General features: G+C 40.0%; 1 protein-coding gene across 1 annotated transcript; it reads right to left on the minus strand.

The window, feature by feature from the left end:
* Window positions 1–16,394: 16,394 nt before the first annotated feature.
* Window positions 16,395–19,624, minus strand: LOC114152417 (uncharacterized). Its single transcript, XM_028030321.1, has 2 exons — window positions 18,883–19,624; window positions 16,395–17,938 (listed from the first exon to the last, which is right to left on the minus strand). Exons 1-2 carry the CDS (start codon window positions 19,622–19,624, stop codon window positions 16,395–16,397), a joined length of 2,286 nt encoding a protein of 761 aa, XP_027886122.1.
* Window positions 19,625–20,143: the final 519 nt, after the last annotated feature.

The following is a 20,143-nucleotide window of genomic DNA, read 5'->3' on the forward strand; positions in this document are numbered from 1 at the left end:
CGGTCTCCATTATCCGTTGGGAAAGCAGGGTGTTCGCAGAGCTGATCTCTTTTTTGGATGCTCACAGGAATGCCTTGGATTTTGCATTTTGTCATAAATATAATTAACCATCATAAAATTTAGCACCAGACTCTGTCAAAGTTACTTCAACAAAAAATTCACAAAGGAATGCACATTTATTCTATTTTAATTTAAAGTCCCTACTAAAGTAAACTTTCTGTTGCCTGCTAACATGTGTAATTTCACATTACACTCACCTCTGAAGAGAGCTGGATTCAATGAGCGCTGCCCCAGGCAGCGTTGATTCATTTATGCAGCTTCAGAGTGTTGGTAAATTCATACAGCACCAAAATCTCATTTGAGGTCCTCTTTTTATGGGAACACACCTGGTGTTAAAATAGTTCCCTAAAACCATGATTCCCTTTTTCGTGCGAAAGAAGTAATTGGAATAAAAATGCACTGCCTCGGGCTGAAGGATGATAGCACTCTGTAGCTGTGCTCGGGCTTATTAAAAAGGCATACAGGGAACAAAAATCATGTTAACTTGGGGATCCTTTTTGAGTTTTAGTGGACGCATGAAGTGAAGTTGATGGAATTTCAGTAGCTTCCCCACAGAAGTTGTAGGTAATGATACACATCATTTCTGCCTTTAGGCCTGCAAAGGTGATAACAACCACAGCCCTATCTGAGATCTAGTGATTAGTTCAGGAGGTGGCCCAATTATTAATCATCGTTTTATCTATTATATGGGTGAGAATTGATCAAAGATCATTTAAAATGTCTTACCTTTCCATCTTTATTAAATGTGCTTTCACCATCAAGAGATTTTTTTTTAAATCCACATTTAACATGAATTAACGGAAATAGAGAATATGAGTTGGTGTTTTTTTTTCATTTAAGGCATATAGAAAAGTTGTTATCGCAGAAAACCTCTTACTGTGATAATAAGCAATAAAATTAATGTGAGCGTAATTGAAGCTATGTCTAAGTTTCATTAGAAAAGCAGTAGGAGGGTACTTCAAAATCCTCTCTTCTGGGTTGCTTACCCTTATCTCTCCCTGGTTATTGAACAGCTTGATCAGTCAAATATTGATTCCTTTTTCAGCTGCCTTATCAGAGGCAAACCTCAAGTACATGTGTGGATGAGAAGAGATTATTAGAACGACTGCAATTTTACACTGACTGAATATCAATTGCGAATGTACTTGGATTTGTCAGTGTGGCCAAGTAAACTGTTGAGGAAATTTACTGTGAGGTTCTCGTTTATCACATTCAAAGACTTGTGCAGAGCTGCAAACGGCTTGTCTGAGAAATCAGAGGTGTTTTTTGTCACAACTCCCCCACTGGTCAGACCTGCTCAATCAGAAAACAAGGACACTGAAGGGAGAAAAATCGAGGAGAAAGAAGAGCTTTCTACACATGCAAATGTTGCCTTTAAAACATTCGACATCTGTGGCAGAGATTTGTGGCGTAACTGTGAATAGTAATTGTTACACTTTGAGCAATTTTGCATTGTGCTTTTGTTGTTTGACACTCGACTGCTAACAAAAAAGTCATTGTATTTCCTTGGCATACAATGACAATAAATGTCTATCTTTCTATTTATCTAGTTGGCTTTAATGGAGCGCATTAGGAGGATTTCAGTTCGGAAAGATGAAGAGAAACTGTTACGGGAGAGTCAAGCTAACTTATTCTGAGCAGAGCTTATGTTTGTTCTCTTTAACACTTCACTTTTGTCTCTTTTACAAAGCACTTTCAAGCTGCTTATGCTTGAGAAAGGGATATGTTCAGCAGCCACCATGCATATATGTACATTTAGTGCAGCAACACACACATAAATATGTCTCATGCAAAATGAAGACAATTTTATGTTAAAATAATGAAAAGTGAAAATGAAAATAATGGAACATAATTTAAATTAAACTGCTTGAATCAGTCCCTGCTCTAAATAGTCTCCACCCAAATAAAGGTGACTACCTGATTCCCCAAACCAAGATTGTTCTGAATGCTATTTACTGCAGGGTGGATACTCAGTACTCATTAAAGCTCCAGACACTATGACACCTGTTCTATTCTGACCATGCTGTCATTTGTTCTACTTGTTGCTCCCAGGTGTTTCTTTCACCTTTCCCACCAATCTCAGCCTAAAGGCTTCTGGACAGGACCATCCATCCCGTATTCTGACTTTGTGACAGTTAATCTCTGTGCCGTAGAATGAAGATCCACTGAAGGCTTCAGAGCAGCAACAGAGGATTTCATAAAAGACAAAAAGTTAAGGAAGAAAGAAAGACTTTTTGGAGTGCATGAACGATAACTTCATGGATACATTTTTTTAGTGCGTCTTAATAATGTGATTAATGAAAAACCCTCATTTTGAGACACAAATGAATACCAAAAATTTAGAATTGAGTTTTGTGTTTCTTAAACCAAATAACCCTATCACTACAGAAGTAATATTTTATAAATCTACTCTTTTAAAAGGACAAAATATGAGAAGAAAACAAAAAAGAAGTAATAAAATACCCCCAAAAAGGAAGCTTGCTTTTATACCCCTATATTCTTTTGTTTTTAAGTTTCTTAAAGTTTTTTATTTTGTAAAAAAGTTTAGTTTTTGTTAATAAAATATGACAAAAATAAAGAAAAACCAAGATAAAAAAATATATAATATGCTAAATAAGTTAGACTTCATTTAAACATTGCCTTTCAAAATATCCAACTATATTTATAATAAAAGCAGCATTTATTGCAGTAGAAAAAAATGGTACTAATTCTGCAATACATTTTGGTGCATTAATAACAATCTGGTCCATCTCTTACTTAGAGTAACTCTTCCATTAGGGAGTTCAGTTCTTATTTAAGTCTGTCTCTCTACAGTAAATCATTCTGTTTATCATGTTATCGTATAGTTATGTTATGTATAGTTATACTGAAGACATTGTGTTGACTTCTATTCATTTTAAAAACTGCATTTATGTCTAAGCATGGGGTTTGAAGAAGAAGCAGTGTGTCATCGCAAAGTAGTGTTTGTTAGAAAAAGGGGCCTTACAAGGAAATGTTAAAACACACACACACACACACACACACACACACACACACACACACACACACACACACACACACACACACACACACATAGAACTGGCAGCAAGCAGTGGCAATGCCAGCATGTCTGCTGTCTCTCATCCCCTCGACCTTATTGCTCTTGCCTGAACTACTCAGCACACACAGTGTAAGCTTTGGCGAGCAGCAGGTCCTGATAAGCCAGTTATTATTTCCTGGCCTCTGTTTGCTCAGCGCCATGTGCATGTCTCATCTCTTCATACAAATTCAACCCACAGGTAGAGTCATTAAGACCATAATTGCACCTAATTGGAGACTGATCTTACATTTGCACCCTAAAACAATTGTTCAGCTTTTCTTTGGATGTCAGTGTTTCACCTGCCTTAGATAGAAATTAAGTAACGTATTAGCTTGGAGAAACAAATTTTTGTTTTGGGGAAAAAAACACCCAAGTAAATGATGAGGAAAAAAACTATAAGATAAGAAAAAAGTGTCAAGCAGTCACCAATTCTGTGTTGGTAATCTATGCTCTTCAGTTTTAGCTTTAGATGTTTAGGGCACAATAACGGCACACAGAGAGAGGTGCTCAGTGTTTTGCCAACTGCCATAAATGTGGAAGCTAATGGTGGAGCATATCTTACAATTTTGAAGTTGCTGGCAGACCGTAGCCAGCAGTTTATCAGCTTAATTCTCATTATAGCCTGCCATGGTTGTTGATTTTCTTCCCGCTTGCCCGTATAAGAAAGCATTGATACCTGAAAGTATCAATAACATTCAGGTCAGATAAAAGCGACAGAGTCGATCAAATTCAGGTCACATTTGAAAAGATCAGATATCGGATATCCAAGTGACCTGGGTCGCATAAAAAGAAAATCTGATTTGTGTTGTTCAGACTGTCATAAAAAGATAAGGTAAAGGTAGTATTAAGGCAAAAAACAGAATTGGGTCACTTCAGGCTGCAGTGTGAACATAGCCTAAACAATTGTTTGATCAGCTGGAGAATGCTGTTCCTGCCAGACTGAACCAACAACCGCATTGGCAGATGTGTGGCAAATGCTTGTTGAAGAGGCCCCTGTTTGTTGGATTAATACAAATTTAGTACATTTTGGTCACTCGTCCATCACCATCTCCAAATATGAGTGAGTAGCGAATAAAATGTTTGGCTTTGGTAGAAAGTATTTGGCAGGTTTTTCATGGGTGTAGCCCATATACTCAATTGTGCTTCTCAACCTACAAATACATTATTTTTAATATTTCTTATGGTTTAGGTTATGTCTTTAGGGAGAGATGAAAATGCTTATTTGACAAAAAAAACTTGCAGAGATGTTGTTTTTTGTTGGTTTCTGTCTGATTCTTCAGTCACGCACTGCTTCGTTACAAATTCGTCACTAGCTACTCTTAAATCAAAACTGCAGTCTAAAAGAGAAAGACAAGACATAATTTGTCATTAAAAAGTTGTCCTTTATCTCTCAGATATTTCAGATGAACTGATTGGACACCAAAGATATCAATAGCCAAAAAAGTACATTTTTAAAAATAAAATTGTTCTCTAACTCATCCATTTTAAGTAGATATACTGGAAACCTTCCATTCTGAACAGAAGTTCACAATCAGGAGCTATTCAAGATCAAAAGTTTATTTGATTTAATAACTGTCAAATGTTAAATAAGCTTCGAGTAAGCCTGAATAATTAAATGGATAAGGGGATTATAGCTGGTATATCTAATTATAGTACATAACTTTAATCTAAACGTAAATGTCACCACATTGAAGCTATTGTTAACTCATAACTTTAATCTTATTGTGGGGATTCAGAAACATTTGGATCATTTCCACAAAGTTAGAACAGTTGAATTAATTTCAGTAAGATCTGTTTAGTGGATTAGTGTCATCATTGCAAGTGTTTACACAGGTTTAATGCTCCATTTTAACACCATTGTTATTGATTCAGTCAAATAGTTAAAAGAAAACATTTTTATTGAGTGATAAAGGGCTTTTCTCCCCTTGTTTGTCAGTTTCAAAGGGATAAGGAAAAAAGTTTGCACTTAAAAGAACCAGGTCTTTATGAATCATTGACCTGACCCACTCCTCTTTACCTGTAGTTGGCTAGCATGTTGCCATCACTCAGTGATAGGTTGAATTGTATGACTGAAAAATGGAGAAAGAAAAAATAAAAGGTGGCCACTCTGAAAAAAAAAAAAAAAAAAAAAAAACTCCCCCAAAACAATAACTTCCCATCCAGGGCAGGCATATTTGACTCTGCAGTGCCCCCCAATGCTGCTGAGCCTGGTCTGTAGCAGTAAAAATCAAAGCTGATCAAAGCTTCCACCTAATACATCTCAAGTAGTTATATTTTTCAGCAGACTTTAGGACAATGTGCTGATTCTTTCCTGTAGGAGTTTAATGAAGAGGAATATCCAACTAAAACGTCCTTGGCAACCACTAAATGATAAATAAAATATTCTATTGTCATGAGCTGTGACAATAGAACTGTGATTATGTTGTCATAATAAGAAAAACCACTAAGAATAAGGTTTTAAGGAGTTCATTTATTCTCAAGCTGTTCAGACAGTAGAAGGGTGGAATGTATATGGTTTCTCTGCAACTTGCTAAGTGAAAAAGTAGTTTGTCTATAAAGAGGGGGAAGCCTAATGTACATTTACATTAGTATATGCACATTAGGCTTTTGTTTCAAATGTACATATACATTTAAAACAATGCATTGTAGAATTGTTTCATTTTTTAATTGTTCCATGTTTTTCTTTCTTTTTTTCAGGGAATAGAGAGTTGGGGGGACAGACAGTCAAATAGGACCGATTCTATTATGCTAATAAGGAATATCCCATGTCTGCATGATGTCTATATCTTACTCACTGCTTTTATTACCATTGGCTCATTAGCTCTTCTAATGGATGTACCTTCCAGCTGTTCTTTGCTACTGGTAATTAGATGATCTGTACCCAAAAAAATATTAATATGAATTCTGAGGGCAATGGGAGTTATTACAGAATGAGATAAGGCCATCTTCAAACACCCCGATTAAACTATAAAATAGCTAGAGGGCACTTTGGGAAGATGGGGCTCAAAATCTATGTTCAAATGCCAAAATCACTTCAGCAGCACAGTACCTTTTGTGCCTCTATTACTGTTGCATTTCTACTGCTATAAGATGGTATTTTGAAATCTCTCACTTTCCACCTACTTCTGTTGCATCTCTGAATATTCATCGAATCTCTCCACCGTTATATTGATATAGTGAGTTGAGATATTTATAATCTGAAAATGGGTCTATTTATCCTTTCTGCAACTGTGCTGCACTGACTGTGAAACATCTGAAAAAGGGAGTCTAAAAATATACCACTACAGTAATTTCTGACATCTTCACATGTGCATATTTCTTGCATTTATAACCAGCCTTATTATAAAGCCTTATTATAAATCACCATTCCTTTTTTCTTGTTTCTTGTATATGTATTAAACGGTAAATACATAGCACCGATTGTGTAAGAATACACCTGGATTGGTGTAAGAAATTACATAATTTTCTCCACCAATCCAGATAAGGTGCAAACACCATGTGTTAATAATGTCATCTGCACCAGAGATAATTTATTAGAAAAAACCCTTAGATATATTTACATCTTATAATATTTTGATGTGCTCTCCCTGCATGTAATGAAGAGATCTTCATTACTGGGACTATTTTTACATCACTGTATAGCACTTTTAAAAGCACTTTTTGCACTTTATTAACAAGCACTTTATTTAGCTCTGCACTTTAAGCATAGATTTGCACATAAATAACAATTTGCACACAAGAAGTTTTAATTGTATTTATTGAGTATTTTAGTGATTAGCATGTAGCCTTTTGTTCTGGGCTCTGCACAGCTGCTCCTCATTGAGAAGTGAGGTGATTGCCTGTGAAGGGAGGATAATTGTTACTCAGCAATGAGCTGCTGGTGGGTAAAACTGAGCAAATGTTTGTGCATAATCTGTTAAGTGTGGAGTGCTAATATGAAGTGACTCACCTGTCTTTTCTGTCTCCCCTGTGAATTAAAGGTGGTTTGGTCCATCACAGCTGGGACTATTTAAAGCTGAAGTTTTACCTGTGAAATGATTATTGATGCTGTGAGAAGAATAAACTGCTGTTCCACCTGACTCTGCCTCAACTGTTCATCCTCACTGTAAAACCCAGTCGCAAAAGGCCGCCTTGTTACACTGCATGAAACGGTCACCATGTTGATTTAATTAATCTCTCCTAATAAGCACTTCAGTAAAAAATCCTATTAGTTATTGAACTCTAACTGAAATACCACTATTGAAAATGTTTACATTTCATCACATTACAATGTTCAAATTTGATGTAATAAATATTTCAAAAGGGTATTTTGCATCAGACTCACTCCAGTATAATTTAACTGGGGGGCAATGGCTTACTTTGGAGGTATAAGGGGGGCAGTAAATGGGCTTTTAATTTAATATAAATACATAAGCAAACATTTAGCTTTCAAATAAAATACCCATGTTATGTGATGCCTGCCAATGTAGAGGGCACTGATTTCTTGATAGTTTTGAAAATGGAAAACAATACTGTTTCCATTTCCTTATGATGCATTGAATGGTGATTTGTGAGATTCCATGTTTGGAATAATGTTTATAATATTACATCACGCTGAGGCATGCACATAGGAAAAAAAAATTTAACTTCTTTTCATCTAACTGAGTTACCATCTCTGTTTTCCATTTACTTCTGATTTTTGGAAACTGGGAGGGATCAGAACATAAAGTAAAATTGTAATGTGAGATGCTTTGCCGTGCTGATGAATTTTGTGAGGTAAAATAGAGCAATGGTTAAAAGTGTATTGCCTATTTCTTCAAATTCTGGTAAATTACCATTTACTTGGAAGTCATTGAATGAAAGTGCTGTAACAAAAACTGAAGACAGGATCTGTCTACGCCAAAGCATTCTACAGTCAAATACGAGGCCATCTTTCCAACAACTGAAGCTAGGTCCAAACAATGATGCCAATCACAGCAGCTAATCAACAGCACAATAGCCAAAAAAGAAATGAATCAAGCTGTTTTAACTGGCCATTCAAAATCCAAACGTGATGGAAATATTGTGGGGGGTCATTGAGTGAGCTCTACAAAAGCAGATTAGTGCAACAGTCAATGAACAATAATAAGATCAGAGGACAAAAATTCAATGATTCAATTCATCCCTCTATTGTGTAGTTCCACAAACAAGTCAATCCAGATACATAAATAATGAAGTTAACTGAATAAATCACCTCAATGAGCAAACTAAAGATTTTAGTATAGCATTTTCTGAAACAAATTGTCATCTTTTCAGCTGACCACCACTGAAAAAAAAAATTGTATTCAGTTCCTTAAAAACTGTGCTCTGAAATCCAGTTTTGTGCACCTGGAGATTACAAATGTAAAACCTAGAGGTAAATTTTAGTCAATGACTTCCCCGAAGGTCATGGACACATTAAAACCTTTTGCAGGACCTTTTTTAAAGTGCAAAACAGTGATAACAAAAATTTTGTCCCGGGGAGGAGTGGAGCTGTGTAAAAATAGCTGCTCGGGTTGAGATCAAAAAGAATATTAATGAAAAGAAATATTAAGGGTCTCTGAGGGAAAATTAGGTCACTTCATACCAATATGTTTCATGGAATCTGATAGGAAAAAGCAGCCCCAAATATTGCTTTTAATTTTAAGTGCTTTAGTTCCAAAAAGAAAAATAATTACTAATGTCTTCTTGATGTTTTGAGTTCACAGAAAATCTCATTTATTATGACAGTGATGCTGAGAAATTGTTTTATCCATCAAAGGAAGATATTTCTTTTTCAGCAAGAACTTAAATATTCTAACAAGACTGTCCTTAAACATGAACATGAGCATTACATACTGCCACTCTGGCTCATATGGATAAATTTGAATTGATGGCTGGCGCTGCAGCCTGTGCCTGTGATTAGTTCAGGCGTGAGACCCTGATTGGACATCATTTGTCAGTCGGTGGCAAAGAAGCCAGTTAATGATTCGCTGATACCCATTCAGCGCTACACAGTGGTTATGAATTTAGAAGGAATTGAACAAATTGTTTTCTCACATGTTAATCAAACTTATTTATACAGTATATTCCACCAAGGCCCTTCTGCCAACTTTTCTTTTTGTGCAATACTTTTTAAAAATTTTTATTTGATTTTCTTTACATATAGATAGACTTTATGTTGGGCTGGACAGTGGCACATTTAGTAGCCTGAAAGTCTCGGGTTCGAATCCCAGCCCAGCGTCTTTTTGCATGGAGTTTGGATATTCTCCCTGTGCATATGTGGGTTCTTTCCGGGTAGCACAATTTCAGATGTTTGAGTCTTAATGTTATTATGTTATCCAGTTTTATAGGGAAAAAAGCTTCCATGAATGCTATTAGTCATTTTGAAAACTAACTGTCTTAATAGCAATAAGTTGAAGAGGCTCTTTATATTAGTGGCCCCTGAAGTTAAGAACCCCACTGGGTATCTTGACATAGTTTGTTTAAGATCAATGTCAATCCACTTGGAAAACATATACATATTTATGCTTTACCATCATAAAGATACAAGTAGATAAAACCAATACATTGACGAATAATGTCAATGTATTATTGACATTATTGACATTATCAAACATGTCGCTTTGAAATGAAAGTAAAATAAATATGAATAAATATGTGATGCATTTTGAGACGTCAGTAGATCCTTCGGAAGGTTAAAAACAGAAAAAGATAGGAATAAAGCAATTTAAAATATGGCTTCTGATCCTGAAACCGGGAACATCTCACTGTTACAACATTTGTTCGGTAACTACACATCGTGGAAGTAAGCAGCAAGTGAAAGTTGTTCTGTTTACATAGGTTGATTACCAGTGAAACAAGGCAATTATTTTTATTTTTAAAGTTTCATTTCTGCACTTTAATTTGATCGACTGGTTGGCCATGCTTTTACACTCAGCCTGGAGTCAGGATCACAAGTCACTTCCACTGCTAAGTTGTGTTTTGAGAATATGTTTTATTTTTCTTTATTGTGTTCATGGGCCAGTCTCAGCTAGGCTTATATTTGACTGCAGAATATTTTGATTTACATAAGAGTTTAAGGTAAACTAAATAGCTATAAGATGCCCAGATCCTACAAACTTCAGTAAATTTATAATGTAGCCCATTTTACAGAGAACAATCAAAGTTCTTAACAAAGAAAGCCTTAATAGCATAACAAGAAAACTTTAGATCAAAGCATAGTAAAAAAAGATAAAAAGATACATTTACATTAGTTTATGCAGACAATTAAAAGCAAATGCACAATAGTATTTAAAAAGATCTTAACAAAAACGCATTTATATGGGAATCTCCTGCACAACAATCCCAAACCATCACCCATCTGCCACTGTTGTTGATGTTTGGTGTGAGAGGTTGTTTCCACTGGAGAATATTCTTTCTCACTGCTAAATGATGGACTTAATTTTTGGGTTGAGCTGGCCTTAAAATCCTAGTAATAATTACTTCATGAAAGTAATTGCTTTTCTCATTCTAAATTTCCATTGTGATAGCACACAGAGCGCAATTTAGATCAGGAAACTGTAAGCTGCTGTTTATCGATTAATTATTTGCATTAATTTAGCAGTAATTGGCAACTGTTGTCTTTCTTATATCCTATGGAAGCAGCAAGGTTGTACATGGCTTTTCCACTGACTGCAGTGGGATGTCTGGAAGCCCCTTTCCCCAGAGTAGTTGTGTAGCACAAATAGAACAACAACTTATCATAGTGCAAAAGTAACCAAAGAAGGTTGGACAGATGCTATTAAACTGTTTATGCCATTCACCCACACCCTTTGAGCCGAACTCACTCTTTAAAGGCACTGGGGCAAGTGCAAGCCTGCTGGATGAATTATGGATGATCTTACAGGACAAACACTGGGCCATAAAGCTGGTAGACCTGTGCAACATTGCTTACTCCATAAAAATTCACTTCCTGAACTAATTCCAGATTGTCCTTCATAAGCCAAACTTAAGGCCACAGTCTTCATATTGCGTTGAAGTCGAGTTTAAAAAGTCTTCTTGGAATCTTGCTATGCTTACTTTTATCCTCATTCCCAGGGTATTTAGCAAAGGTTCTCTGTAAAAGTCAACAGAATTAAAAAATGTGCTAGGTGCAGGAGAAATTGTGTAACATGGTAGAGGTTATTTGTATTGTCACCCACATTTTGTTTGCCTCTACCCATTAACAATGTAATATGAAATACGTTAAGGTCACCCAGACAAAGTGAGTTGTTTAATTTCTTTGCAAAAACCCCCAATGCTAGTTGAACAGTTCATTTCAATAGCATTCACAACCTTTCCTTCAAGTTAAATCTTGAGAAAGATTTAACTTGTCACCCTTTGAAATGCATCCAATCACTGTGTTGCCATCAGCAAACTTGACATCTAGTTCCTTTGTAAACCCCTTGCAACAGCTCTATTAGTACTGGGATTAAACACACGTAAAGTGTGTTGATTAATCAGGTGACATCTGAAGACATTTGGTGGCACTGTATTTTACTTAAGGGTGTCAGAGTAAGGATGTCGATATATGATTTTCTTTGCCCTTTGTAGTTATGCACTATTTTGTTTTGTCCTATCACCTGGAAGCTCATGTGCTGGATACTTATTGTGTATTTGGGATTCAAAATTAGACTTTATTACTTTTTGGAGACTTTCACTGAGATTCTTGACTGTCTGCCTTCAGCTCACAGTTTATTTTTCGTGCTTCTTTTGTTCATTTTAATCATAAAATTTAACAAAATGATGGTATATGCTATAAAAAGCTGCTGCAATTTTTAACTAGCATCATGATTTTTGGCTCCTCCAACATTTTATATTTTATGCCAATGTCATTTTGTTGCTGTGTCACAAAGTGTGACATAAGTATGAAATAAATAAACTTTTAAGTGGTGAAAACATTGAATTCGTCAACCTGTTGACGAAGAAACAATAACAGAGTGCATTACAAGTAAAAGGAGAGTGGGCCCTACGGTGAATCTAGTGATTTTCAGGGTGATTAAAAAGCCATTAGTGGAACAACTCTCTCAGGAAATTCACAAGATTCTCATTCGACACCCACTTTGGAACCAGGAGAGACTGTAGGGGAAAAACGATTAAAAAATGACTGTTATCAGATGAAGATATTATAACAAATTGCCCACGTGAGAATGCTCTTCCACAATCTTCTGACTATGAACTCAATCACTATCATTTGGAAAGATAGGTTTTCATTTCTCCTGGCATTTTCTCATCAAATAATGGGATCCTTACAAGTGCTTAATTTTTTTGACAGGAAATTTAAAGGATTAAAAATCACTAATTAAGTCATATGTCATCTGTCAAGCATCTACGACTGTGGCGTTAAACAAATATGATGGAAAAAACCAGCTGGTGGAGAATTTCCAAGAGGGCAAATGACCATTCTTTTATAAGCATATTTTTGAAGAAGAAGAAGAAAACAAAAGAATTCTCACTGTGCAAAAACTATTACCAAACTCTGGGATCCCATTATTTTGGTGATATTGAGGAGTGCTCGCTGAGCTGCACACAGAGTCTGATTTTCTAATGTATATTTGTACTCTACATTGACCACAAACTCAGCTTCCATTTTAAATTATAATCATGATGTAAATCTATTTCCTTTCATGGCTTATTGGCTCCCATCATTCATTCCATACTCCATTATTTTAAAGAAGATTGCCTCTTTGTATTTGATGATAGGACCTCACCAGCTGATTTGTCCACCAGATTCAACAAAGGAATGTGAAGTTAGCCTGCAAAGATCAAGTGATTTTTTTTAGCAGTTTCTTTCTTTAACTAAAAACACTCATGGTTGAACAACTGACAAAGTATTTTCTTTAATTGGTTTCTCTGTTTTGAATTACTTTTACAATGGTGTTAAAATTACCCATGGACTTTGAACATTGCACAGCAATGCTTTGCCTCATGGATTCAAACTTTGCATTGCAGTAATAATCAATGTTCTGTTTAGAACTAAATAGCTTGCTGCTAATGTTACCGGCCCCAGACCTAGGGGGAATCTGGGCCGGCACAAGCGATGCACAGGCAGGATGCGCTGTGGATCTGTGAATGATGAGGAACAGACACGTTAATACGTTGTGCCTTGCTCTGCTGGCAGCGGTTTATTATTAACTGCGCATGCGCGGGCAGACACTATAGAAGTTTCCTCGTTTGTTCATTCACTCACAGTAGCGCCCTCTACTGACTAGGTAGTCATTGACATGAGTCAGCTAATGTTAGACAGTTGTTCTAATCATCTTAAAATAATCTTTTCAAAAATGGGGGTGTCTGTTTTAGTAACACATTAATTTCTAGATCCACTACACTCACCCCCACTTCAAGAGATGTCTCCGGACATCCAGAACTACACCAACAAGAAATAACCTAGACAGGTAATAGTCTAGGAGAAGTCATCTGTCTAATGAGTCCACACAGTTGGAGTAGAGTAGTAGTCTGTTCCGAGTAAGACGGGGTACGGAGTCATGGGGTAAGGAACAAAGGAGAACATAGCATTCACTCCGTGTCGCCAGGGCTGGTATGACGGCTGCCCAAATTGGTCATAAGTGAATCTCTCTCTGGGTTGTACCCTGCGGGTGGACCTCCTTAGGAGCTCTCCACCTTGTGACTCTCTATCAGGCTCAACCATCCTCTCTGGCATTCCTTGACCTGGATTATCTGCTCGATCAACTGTTCCAGTTTGTTCATGGACATTCTCAGCTGACGGTGTGTCATCCTGTAGTTGTGCTGGTGCTGATGCTGGTACGACCATGGGAGCAGATTCCATTTGCCTGTACTCAGCACCTGAAGCTGATGCACGTCTTTGAGGTTGGAATTCTTGTGCCCCTACTCTGAGCTTGCCGAGTGTATCAGATGGAGGCTCCTGATGTCTTATTGTTCTCCTTGTATACACAGGCAGCCGTCGGGGATTGTACACATATCCCTCCTCTTCAACAGGACCATCAGAATCTTGCTCATCTACTTCTCTGTTGCTCATCTGTCTGTGTCTCTGCTTTATTTGTTGCCGTTGTGCATGACAAGATTGCTCATCTTGTTCGAATGGCAAGTCATTAACAGATAAGAGAAGGTTACGATGGAGTACACGGATAGTTTTGTCTCCCTTTTCAGCTTGAACTTTGTACACAGGGCTGTCCCCCATCCTTTCAATAACTCTGTGCACTGTCTTCTCCCAATAAGCACGGAGTTTGCCAGGGCCACCTCTCTCTGAGAGGTTCCTGATAAGCACGCGGTCTCCTGGCTGAAGTGCAATTCCTTTAACACCACGGTCGTAGTATTTTTTTCCTTTAACTGAGCTGTTACGACTATTCTCTGAGGCTATCCTATAAGCCTCTTGCATTCGAGTAGCCCATTTCTGTGCATATTCCTCGCGACTTGGCACTTCTTCCTCTGTCCCCAGGTCAAAGACTAAGTCGATGGGCAGGCGTGGGGCTCTTCCATAGAGGAGAAAGAATGGCGAATAGCCGGTGGCTTCATGTTTCGTACAATTGTACGCATGGACTATATGGGGCAAATAATCTTTCCACTCAGTTTTCCTTTCCTCTTGGAGAGTGCGCAGCATCTGTAACAGCGTTCTATTCAGCCGTTCGACCGGATTCCCCTGCGGGTGGTATGGGGTAGTACGAGAGTGAGCAATGCCAGACAGCTGTTGGAGCCGCTGGAATAGATTATTCTCAAACTCCCGTCCCTGGTCATGGTGCAAAATCTGAGGGTAAGAGAAACGGGGAATAAAATCACTGAAGATTTTCTCAGCTGCCGTCTTGCCTGACTTGTTCTTAGTTGGGTACGCTTGCGCGAAGCGTGTAAAATGATCGACCAAGACTAATACATACTCAAATCCTCCCTTACTTGGCTCCAGATGCAGGTAGTCAATAGAAACAAGCTCAAACGGAGCACTAGTTGTAAGTGACCCCATAGGCGCCTTTTCTGGGACAGTGGGTTTTTTCTGCTTAATACAAGAGCACCGGCGGATGACATGATCTTCTATTTCCCGCTGCATGAATGGCCAATAGAACCTTTGCCTTGCTAGGTGGATGACTTTGTCAGCTCCGACATGTCCCATGTCATCATGCAGATGTTTGAGCACGGTCGCCTTTAGCTTACTTGGAAGAACGAGCTGTTTCCATTTTCCTGTATGTCTGTACAGAATTCCTTTGTCCAGTTTGAGTTTGGTCCATTCATGTACAAGTCTCCTTGTCTCTTGTCCCATCCGTCTTTTACCTTTACCATTGGGGTTCCATCCACTCCTCTTCAGTGTCATCACCTCATTGATTGCTTCATCCTCCATTTGAGCAACTCGGATGTCTTCTGGGGTGATGATGGGGACCGTCACAGAGTCGTCTTCATCACCAGAATGGAGATGTAGTGCAGCCATCCATGGCACATCCTTCTGAGCTACAGCCTTGCTCCCCTGCCATATAGTGGAAACAACTTCAGGGGGGAGGGTTTCCGTGTACTCTGATACGTGACCCTTCAGCTGTACTGGATAACGTGACAGGGTGTCGGCGTCAGCGTTCGCCTTGCCTGGCCTGTATTTTATGGTGAAGTGAAAATCTGCCAACTCACCCACCCAGCGATGTCCAACCGCATTGAGCTTGGCTGTACTTATGACGTAAGTAAGGGGGTTATTATCTGTATACACGGTGAATGTAGGTGCATAATAGAGATAATCCCGAAACCTGTCACAGATTGCCCACTTCAAGGCCAAAAACTCCAGCTTACCAGAATGGAGGTGGTAATTTTTTTCAGCTGGTGTAAGTGTTCTGGATCCGTAAGCAATCACACGAAGTTTGCCTCCCTGCTGCTGATAAAGCACAGCCCCCAGCCCTTCATTGGATGCGTCGGTGTTCAGTACAAAGGGCAAATTATAGTCGGGGTAGGCCAAAACAGGTGGATTGGTTAGCATGTCCACAAGGCGAGTGACAACAGCAGTGTGTCCAGAAGTCCACTGGACAGGTGTATTGGAGAGAAGCGGCCCAGACTTCAACACCTTTTGTTTGGCTGGGGTGCTTTTACCTGTGACAGGTTTCTGGCTTGGCTGCCTGGCACCCTCTATGAGTTGACACAGAGGTCGTGCAATTCTTGAGAAGTCTTGTATGAACGATCTATAATAGCTAAGAAAGCCTAACAGACCCCTGACTTCCCCCACATTCTTCGGCTCTCTTTCTTTAAGTTGCAACACTGCTTCCAGGTCTTTAGGATCTATCTGGATACCTTCACTTGTCACTAGGCGCCCAATGTATCACACTTGTCGTCTGAACAGTTCGCATTTCTTTGGGCGTAGCTTAATGCCATGTTCCCGTAGCCGACGGAGCACCCGCCTCAAGTCCTCCACGTGGTCATTGAATGATTTGGAAAAACAAAGTACATCATCCAGATACGGGGAGCAGCATTCGTCCCTCACACCATCAAGTACGCCCTCCATACATCTTTGAAAAGCCGCTGGGGCGTTGGTAAGGCCAAAAGGGAGGCGAAGCCACTCATATAATCCCCAAGGGGTACTGAAGGCGGTCAGGTGCCTGGAACTCTCATCGACAAAACCCTGGTGGTAAGCACTGCCCTGGTCGAGTATGGAGAACCAGGAGTAGCCCCCCAGGTTGTCCAGCAGGTCCTGAATGCGCGGCAGCGGATGACGGTCTGGGACAGTTTTCCGATTTAACGCCCTATAGTCGACACACAGACGTAGGCTCTTATCTTTTTTTCGTACGCAGACCACGGGAGATGAGTACGGTGAGGTGGACTTTCTTATCCAGCCATGGTCAAGTAATTTCCGCACATATTCTTTTACTTCTCCGTACAGGGGCTTGGGGATCGCATTATAGCGCTTTTGAACAGGGGTCTCATCATTAAGCTGGATTTTGAGTTTCAATTTTGGGATGCAACCGATGTCAGCATCATCCTTGGCAAAGACATCTGATTCCTCATATAACATCTCTCTGGCAATGTTTTGTTCATCCTCTTCGAGGTGTGACAGTTCAATAGGTGGATGCCATTTTTCTCTAATCAGAGCAGAGCAGGTTTGAACAGTGAAACTGTTTGTCTGCTTCGGATTGCTGGGAGAATGGGTAATAGGTTTTACCTCACTAATTCCCTCAATTGTGCCCAATATGGTTCTCTGTGGCAGATAGATGTCATGTTTGGTGAAGTTCTGAAGGGGGATTTTCGCAGTTTTTGATGCGCCTGAGGGGACGTTGACTAAAGTAGGAAGTGGGTCTAAACCCTCAGGACAGTTGTTCTCTAGGCTGGGCTCAAATAGCATTGTTCCACTCTGTGGCCATGCTCTGACTCTGCACCTCACCTCACAGATTTGACCAGCAGGGATTGTTAGTCCTTTCTTTCCGACTCGCACAGGGCAAGGGGAAGGTGTTTCATCAGGGGACAATATCTGGAGGATGGAGATCAGAGTTTCCACTGTTTGTTCACTGAGACTCATGGCTTCCTTCAGTATGGCAGCAATATCTACCTGTTCTTTGTTTTCCTCAATCATCTCTGCAATGACATTGCTACCTAAAAGGGGACCATTAACACAACTCTGACTTATTAATATGGGTACTTGAATGTCAACGTGTCCATGGCTCTTACTACGTATCTGTAAGTCAACATAAGCCCATCCGTCGAACGGAACCGTGGTGCCATTAGCTGCAGATACTTCAAGCGGTTGGTCTGGGAATAAGGATGAGAGTGGCTGTATATTAACACTGGGTAGCGCTTCATCTACCCGTGCTCTCCCCACCATGGTCACCTGAGCCCCTGAGTCAAGCAGCATTTGAAGTGGGACTCCATTCACTGCGCATGAGACCATACATCGCTTGCCAATTAATTGTGCTACACGGTTTCTAGATGTGGGCTGGGACAGCAGTGTAGTTGAGTCTACTGGGTTTGCGGTTTCAACTGAGTTAACCTGTGCTGGAGGCTTGTTACTGGCGACGGTCACGGGCAGCCTCATTCCTGTGACCTCCTCTCGTTTACCGACACCTTTCTTTGCAGACATCCAACTGCTCTATGACCTTCTTGGCCACAAACAAAACAGTGTGGGCAGCTCCTAATGTTCTTTTGCACACACTCCTGACATCTGCCTCTGTTCTCAGCTGATATCTGGGATCGATTTGAGGGCCGGGTGAAGGGGGAACAAGGACTCCCATTGGTCACAGGCTCTAAAGGTTTGACAACGCGGGCAACTTGTTGAGCGATCGAGTTCACCTGTGCAGTCAGTTCTAGAATAGCAACACGGTTAGCCTGTAATTCAGCATCAACAGCGGTCGGTTTAGTCTGGTCAGTTTGAGCCACATTTACAGACACTGGTCGGGTTTTAGTCACTGTACCAAGGCGTTTCAACCTATCTGTCTCCTCACCAGTGGACTTAGTGATCTGTTCTAAGAGAAGGTCATCAGTAACCTGTAAGTTTGTGAGAAAAGGTTTCAGGTCACATCTTACATGGCTATTTTTCTCATTTAACCCTTGGTAAAGAGTGGGAAGAAATGTACCTTGGACGAGTTTTTTATCATAACAAAAATCTGCACCTGGCTGTTGTGACTCAAAAATAATCCTCTGTTTTAGACCCATGATACGATAAAAGAATTGCTGTGGGGCCTCTTTGTCTTGCTGTCTAGCAGTACTAAGCTCCTGAAAAAGTTCGGTCCCGTTTTTGTCTCTAATATGAGAGCGGAGAAACCTTTTTAACTCACTCATAGTAAGATCATCTTTGCTAGTCAACATCTCCCTGAACGTACCAGGTTTAGTTATCTTAAACACAGTGCGAATAACTTCTGTCTCACTAAACCCTTCCAGTAAACCTTGATCCATCTGTTTACAGAGGCTGCTGTAGGACACTTCAGACCCGGTGTCAGAAATCTGACCACCATAAATCTTAAACTCTCTACGTGGAAACAGAGCAGCTACATCAGTGAGTTTTACAACCTGCTCACCAACACTGGAAGACAGGCTGGCACGGCCAGGAAGGCCTGCGCTGTTGGCGGTGGACTCAACTGGCGATGTGGTGGAAAGGTTCCTGGGGGGTCCATTATCGTCTCTGGCTGTGGTTGGTTGAGGGCTGGGAAAGTCTCTTTCTCCAGGTGATGGTAGCAGGTGGTAGCCCATGGATACCGTAGTCGGACTGATCCGTCGACGAGTGTCTGTATCCTCCCCCTGAGGGGGTGCAGCCTCACTGACTTCTCTCGCTTCCCCCACCGTATCTTCTTCATTCGTGTCTTGTAACAGGTGATCGAGCATGTCGTCAAGGTGAAGAATCTGAGACATGCCTTCATCTTCCATGCCGCTTAGCTTCTCGCTTCTTAAGAAATCGTCAATCAGATCAAACAGTTCTGGCTCACTCAGTGCCATAAGGCCCTCAGCGTCCGGCCCCGATCCGTCATCAATTGCACTGGCGATGACCTGTAGTTGACTGATACTCAATGCAAGCAGTCTCTTTCGGATTTTGAAAACCAGCATCCTTCGCGGGGTTGTGGTAGCCATCTTTAACCTCTGTAACCTCTACTCTCTGGATGACGCACAGCACTGCAGCCTTCCTTGAAGCTTTGGACACAGGTTTTCTCTGTAGCCGTTCCCACTCTCCCCACTAGGTGGCACTGGTGATCCCGGACGAGCCCCCAATTGTTACCGGCCCCAGACCTAGGGGGAATCTGGGCCGGCACAAGCGATGCACAGGCAGGATGCGCTGTGGATCTGTGAATGATGAGGAACAGACACGTTAATACGTTGTGCCTTGCTCTGCTGGCAGCGGTTTATTATTAACTGCGCATGCGCGGGCAGACACTATAGAAGTTTCCTCGTTTGTTCATTCACTCACAGTAGCGCCCTCTACTGACTAGGTAGTCATTGACATGAGTCAGCTAATGTTAGACAGTTGTTCTAATCATCTTAAAATAATCTTTTCAAAAATGGGGGTGTCTGTTTTAGTAACACATTAATTTCTAGATCCACTACACTAAGACAAACTTTTATTGACAAATTTATGAGAAACATCTACATAAG

The sequence above is a fragment of the Xiphophorus couchianus genome, chromosome 10 (genome assembly GCF_001444195.1).
Source record: "Xiphophorus couchianus chromosome 10, X_couchianus-1.0, whole genome shotgun sequence".
Taxonomy (NCBI): Eukaryota; Metazoa; Chordata; class Actinopteri; order Cyprinodontiformes; family Poeciliidae; genus Xiphophorus; species Xiphophorus couchianus.

Coding starts and splice junctions, on each gene's coding strand:
- LOC114152417 (XM_028030321.1), bottom strand. CDS start 19,624: ATGGCTACCACAACCCCGCGAAGGATGCTGGTTTTCAAAATCCGAAAG. Junction 17,939..18,882: donor GTTTAAGATAACTAAACCTG/GTACGTTCAGGG, acceptor TCTCATGCGCAG/TGAATGGAGTCCCACTTCAA.